This window comes from Sapajus apella, unplaced genomic scaffold (genome assembly GCF_009761245.1).
Source record: "Sapajus apella isolate SASKATOON/1434 unplaced genomic scaffold, GSC_monkey_1.0 scaffold121, whole genome shotgun sequence".
Classification (NCBI taxonomy): Eukaryota; Metazoa; Chordata; class Mammalia; order Primates; family Cebidae; genus Sapajus; species Sapajus apella.
The window spans coordinates 3,497,472-3,504,063 of NW_022437061.1; the positions used below are offsets into that span (position 1 = coordinate 3,497,472).

General features: G+C 42.2%; 1 protein-coding gene across 3 annotated transcripts in view; it reads right to left on the minus strand.

Moving 5' to 3' along the window:
• Positions 1-2,881: 2,881 nt before the first annotated feature.
• The window catches only part of NAAA (N-acylethanolamine acid amidase), a 25,510-nt gene continuing 21,799 nt past the window's right edge, over positions 2,882-6,592 (minus strand). The window contains exons 10-11 of one of the 3 annotated variants that reach the window (XM_032261050.1): positions 4,134-4,211; positions 2,882-3,562 (exon numbers count right to left, since the gene is read on the minus strand). In XM_032261050.1, coding sequence (XP_032116941.1) covers positions 4,136-4,211 — 76 coding nt within the window. In that variant the 3' untranslated portion in view covers positions 2,882-3,562; positions 4,134-4,135. Of the gene's footprint in view, positions 3,563-4,093; positions 4,212-5,616; positions 5,713-6,592 lie in introns of those variants that run through there. The other 2 variants (XM_032261049.1, XM_032261051.1) reach the window with 2 other exon arrangements.

Here is a 6,592-nt window from a genome sequence, read left to right on the forward strand (position 1 = left end):
AAACTTCTATTTTTATTTTGTTAATCTGTTATTTTGTTGTTGTTCTGTTAATCTGTCTTTTGTCAGTCTAATTTACAAGGCCCCAGTGGAGAACATAAGATGAGTAGAGGAATTGATTATTCCTCCCCCACAGCAAGTTCTCACTCTGTTGTTCAGGCTGGAGTGCTGTGGCATGATTATAGCTCACTGCAGCCTCAAACTCCTGGGCTCAAGTGATCCTCCCACTCAGCCTCCCAAGTAGCTGGGACTACAGATGCATACCACCATGCCTAGCGAGGTTTAAATAAAAATTTTTTTCAAGACAAGGTCTTGCTATATTGGCCAGGCTAGTCTCAAACTCCTGGGCTTAAGCACTCCTCAGCCTCCCGAATAATTGGGATTACAGATGTGAGCAACTGTGCTTGCCTGCCTTCTTTTTAAAGGGTGAATAATATTCCATTGTATGTACATACCACATTTTCTTTATCCATTCATGCCTAGATGGACATTTAGATTGTTGATAAGAATGTTACTTTCCTCCTGGTATTGGAAAGACATCTTCCAAATGGAGATTTTTATCTCTTGTTTTCAGGAAGACAATGGGGAGGATCAGAGTGACTTTCTTGTCCCTGCTGGTTTTTTAAAGTGCCTTTAGCTCAAAGTAGTCCTCATCCCAAAGTGGCATATTTGGGGTGGTGTGTTCTGAGCTCCTTCAGCATACTTGAAATTCAGAAGAAAAGACACAAGAGAACGTAGGAGAGCAATTCTGAGATAGCCGAACATTTTCTAAAATTGAATAAAAGACACAAATTTGAAATTTGGGGAGCACAACAAATCTCAAGCAGGCTTAAACAAAATTCAATATCTGGACACATTGTAGTCAAACCACATGACACTGTCATCGCCCAATGGGTTCTTCTTGCCCACTGCACAGACAAAACCAATTCACTGAGATCATAGTATTGCAGTAGAGAAAGAGTTCAATTAACAGTCCTAGCAGGAGCGTTGGTGCTATTACTCAAATCAGTCTCTCCAAGAACTCAGAGACTAGGGTTTTAATGGATGATTTGGTGAGTTGGGGGCTAAGGAAGGGGGTTGCTGATTGGGGATGAAATTATAGAGTTATGAAAAACAGTCTTTATGCACTGAGTGTGGCCTTTGGGTGAGGGCCACAGGACTAGTTGACTCATGAGTCACAGGTCCTGGTGGGATCAATTGGTTGCCAGAATGCAAAAGTCTGGAAGAACATCTCAAAAGACCAATCTTAGGTTCTACAGTAGTGATGTTCTGTATAGGAACAATTGGGGAAGTCACAAATGTATGACCTCTAGCCACATGACTCCTGAACAGTAAGGGATTATAGAAACTACGCTTACATTTAGCAGAATTTCGGTTCCTCCCATAATCCTAATCTCAGACGTCCATTAGTTTTACAAAGGTGGCGTTGCTCCCTAGCAGGGCAGAGGTCAGTCTTAGAGAGGGGTTATTATCATCCTTGCTTTAAACTATAAACTAAATTCCTCCCACAGTTAGCTTAGTCTGTGCCCAGGAATGAGCAAGGACAGCTAGCCGGTGACTCTAGAAGCAAGATGGAGTCAGCCATGCTAGATGTCTCTCACTATCACCATCTTTGCAAAGGTGGTTTCAACAAAAAGGACAAATATCTGAAAAGCAACCAGAGTGTTGGATTACTTCAATCATTTTCCTGATGAACAGCCCTCAGTGCCTTGGCTTTGCCTGGTTAAAATTAGGGTATTCTCCAAATTTCCATTCAGAGATCATGGCATATTTTCAAGAAAACAAGAATGGAATAAGACTAATAAGTAGAAATTTAGCCAGGCCAACATGGCGAAACCCTATCTCTACTAAAAATACAAAAATTATCCAGGCATGATGGTGCACACCTGTAGTCCCAGCTATTCAGGAGGTTGAGGCACGAGAATCGCTTAAACCCAAGAGGCAGAGGTTGCAGTGAGCTGGAATTGCGCCACTGCACTCCAGCTTGGGTGATGGAGCAAGATCCTGTCTCAAAAAAAAAAGACTAATGAGTAGAAATTTCTAGTTTCAATGGCTGTGTAAGGTGTGATGCAGCTGGTATGAGTAAACTACTTCTTAAATTTGATATTTAAAAGGGCGCTGGATGATGAAAATTAAACAGTACTTATCCGACACTGTCCAAGAAGAAACATGAATATTCTGGGCCACTAGAGAGGTTTGCAGTATGGCAGGGAAGGGATGTTCTGTACCTGGTAACACTTCCTTCTAGACATGCTACTCACTTTGCCAAAGGGAAAGTTAAACTTGGGAATCGAGACACTTAAAAACTGCCTTCCTTTTGTTCTCAAACATAGCTGTAATTTCAAGTGGTTGCTTCATCTTCTGTAAAATGTAGACTTACTGAGCATGAGACAAATGCATCATTGACTTTCCCTCCATTCCCTTCTTTTCATGTGCTAAATGTAGATTCACTGATTACTAATAATGAGAGCTCACAAGAATGTAACCACGTGCCTCACTACTGTCTACCCCCCATCCTGCTTGCTCTTTCCCCTTTAAATACTGAAGCTCCCCAAACCATCTTTTGGAAAAGCACAGGACAGGTCCTCCTGTGACTGGTGTTTCTTTTTCCCCGGGCACGTCCTCAGCCATGGCAAAATAAACCTCTCATGGATTGAGTGCTGCTTCAGTCACCTTTTCATTTACACTTTTAACGTTTTCTGATGTCATCCTCAAGGACATTTCTTTCATGAACATGTGAAAAATCAAACTCTACAAAGCAGCTGTTCATTCCCTTGAATCCTGACACTTAAATAACATCACAACTAAGAGAGCTGCTTTCTCAGCACAGCCGTTCAGAACCACAAGATTTCAGAGGTAAAAAGCAGGGGGAACACACACTAAATTTCTTGGAAGATTTTTTTATTCTCCTTGCCAACATTTCTTTTGCCATTTTATTACTTAATTTTGTGACATTAAGAAATAATTTGGCTTCATATTACTTTTAAAAGGCAGTAAGAAAGTATCTATTGAGAAGGAAGGTCTATAGGTTTTTTTTTAATAAAACATTAGAAACATTATAAAAAATGAGACTCCCATTACATGGAAATACATAATCAAAGATCGGACTAACACACATTCACACAGGCTCTGTTCGAAATAGAGTTCTCCATTTCTTTCTGATAAGCCTTTTTTCTTAGGCTCTTTCAGAAGCAATTCACAATGAACAGAGGTCTTGCCAGCTCATTTCATTAGTGGAGAAGCAAAGGTATGATGACAGAATCATGAGAAGATGGAAATAAAGCCTGAGGATATGGCTTGATCTTTGAGACCAATTATCTTTGAGTTATTCAAGCCAGGATAGAAGCTTAGAGAGGATCGAAGCAAACCATGAGGGAAAGGGAACGCAGGTCAATCCCCATTACTGGCTTTATCACAAGCTCCAAAGTGATCTTCCAGCCCCACTTTGCAAGGTTGAAAGTTAAATGAGGAAGGAGCCTGCATTGTTTGTGACATAATACAATACTTTCACTTTGTTTTCTTTTTTAATGTGCAGCTCTTCAAGAATTTCATTTTAAAAAGTAATCTGTAAGGGAAGAAAAAAATGCACTTAATTCAAACACTGATTTTGTCTTTTTGAGATGGAGTCTCACTCTGTTACCCAGGCTAGAGTGCAGTGAATCTCAGCTCACTGCAACCTCCACCTCCTGGGTTCAAGAGATTCTCCTGCCTCAACTCCTAAGTAGCTGGGATTATGGGTGCCCGCCACCACACCTAGCTAGTTTTTTTGTATTTTTAGTAGAGACAGGGTTTCGCCATGTTGGCCAGGCTGGTCTCGAACTCCTGACCTCAGGTGATCCACCCCCCAAAGTGCTGGGATTACAGGTATGAGTCACCAAAGTGCTTGGATTACAGCGCCCAGCTGAAGATTGGTTTTCATATAAACAATTCCAAATAAAATATCTAATGATGACAATCTGATGCAAATGACAATCATATGCCAGATGCTTGTCAGAAAATATATATGTATAATTTTAGGGATGTTACCATCCTCTGTGAGAAATACCAGCACAAACCCACCTGACCCCCTCTCCCCAAAACAACAGTGACAACAAACCTTTCATAGCACGGGTGAACTTGCTCTTCTGCTGACTTACTTTCAACTCGGGTTTCTGATCCTTGTCGTGTACTTGTCTGGGCTAGAAGCGGTCATTACCGTTGTATAGACTGTGAGGCTGAAAATAACGAGAGAAAATTTTATGTACACATCATTTTCTCTAATATGCCAGGCTGGAGTGCAGTGGTGCGATCTTGGCTCACTGCAACCTCTGCTTCCCGTGTTCAAGCGATTCTCCTGTCTCAGCATGGTGGTATGCCACTAGGGAGGCTGAGGCAGGAGAATCGCTTGAACCTGGGAAGCAGAGGTTGCAGTGAGCTGTGATTGCACCACTGCACTCCAGCCTGGGCAACAGAGTGAGACTCGGTCTCAACAAAAAAAGTCAGACTCCTCAGAGCTCTACCCCAAGGCAGTGGGGTAGACAAAGCCTTGGCCCTCGCCCTGGCTCTGTCCTACCTCCAAGGGCCTTACTTGCATACATGTGACATCACTGCCTTTGCATTCCCCACCAAGCAGCTACCCCCTGGGCTCTTGTTCAGTGGCTGTGCACCCCCATCAGGAGAATACCACCCAGGGAAGAGGACCATGGAAACCCTGGAAGTGGAGGTGGGGCTGTTCAGGCTGAGAACTATAGTGTCCTGGGTACTTGGGAAGTCTCCAGGTGGGCAAATGCCCTTGGCCTAGCAGATTCCTTATACCATGGTTTGAGGGGGCAGTATCACAACTAGAGGAATTCCAGAGTGGGGCCTCTAAAGCTCCAGGATCAAGACACCCACCCCACCCCTCCAACTTGCCCAGATCTAAGGATGAAAACTATAGTGTCATTGATTCCACATTCCGTATAGCAAGTTGCTTGAGCTTGGAGGTTGCGGCTGCAAGTGAGCCGAGCACATGTGCCTAAACACCTAAACAACTTGAGCACATGTGCCCACATGCACACACACTTGTCTTGGAATCCAGCTGAGATGCATGTACAAAATATCAGAGCTAGGCTGTTCAGAAACAGGCAGAATTAGTAGCACTGGACCCATAGCTAAATCATACACCCAGTTAAAGTCAGCGCTATAAGCAAGTGCAGAGCTCGTCCAAGGGTAATGGAGATTCCCTAAACATGACCTTAGTTGCTTGTTTACTTTAGTCATAGTTCTATTTTCCATCACTGTTTTAATATTTTCTCTGCTGATAGCCACAGAAGAGGATGCAGTTGTATTGCAGGTGGGTGTTATTTTGCAGCACAACACAAGGGGGCAGCATAGAGCTAACTGCCTTTGTACAGACTTTGTTGTTTTTCTTTTTTTTATTTTCAGATACAGCTACACTTATTTCTATTAACCTCACGCAACTGAACAGCTTCAGCTGAGGTTAATCATTGCAATGATTAACCAATGTAAAGGGCCTGAGAGTCAGAAGTCTGTGTTAATTCTGGCTCCAAGGTGAGTGTTATTTAAATGCAGTTTCTCTTGAGTTTTCAAGTATACAACAGAGAAAAATACTACTTGGCAAACTGTTTATAATTTCTAACCATTTTATTTTGACAAAACCATTTCAGAAATCATTTAAACATTCATAGCCGTTAACTCAGTAGTTCTACTTCTGGAAATTCAGCCAAGGGAAACAATCTGAAACTAAGTAAGCAGGGGAGAGGCGAACGAATATGTTTATTTCAGAGTTTCAATAGAGGAAAATCTAACAACTGGAGAATGCTTAACTCAATTATAATGCAGCCCATTGGCCACTATGCCGCCATGTGAAATTATAAAGGCTGCTCAAAGCATAGAAAATGCTCCGTTTTATTTAAATAAATATAATAACGATTTTATTATAACACTAGTTTTTAAAAGATATATTCATCACTTCTATAATTGCCTAAAAAAACTGTAAGAACACAAATAGAGTTTTTTAACCCTCATTTAATAAATGACTATTAAAAGGGCAAAATTGTGCCCTGCTATGAAGGGTGCAGTCAATGGTGCATTGGAGCGGTCTCCTACAGGCTGGTGACGACGAATTAGTAAATATGCAGGAAGTGTATGAGCCAACTATAAGCCTCAAATCAGCCTTGGTGGGAGCAATCACACCATGGAAGTCAACAAATGCTACAAATCTAGGAATTATTTTTGTTTGTACCCTCCCACACAAAGAGCTGGTTTACTAGCAGACCACTGGGTATGCTTTGTTACTCAAATAGCTCATCTGTTTGAGTAGTAGAATATTGACTAATTAGTTTTTCCTTTTTTTTGAGACAGAGTCTCGCTCTGCTACCCAGACTGTGGCATGATCTCGGCTTTCAACCTCCCAAGTTCAAGGGATTCTCTGGCCGCTGCCTCCCAAGTAGCGGGGATTACAGGCATGCACTGTCACGCCTGGCTAATTTTTGTATTTTTAGTAGAGATGGGGTTTCACCATGTTGGCCAGGCTGGTCTCGAACTCCTGACCTCAAGTGATCCGCCCACCTCAGCATCCCAAAGTGCTGGGATTACAGGCGTGAGCCACCACACC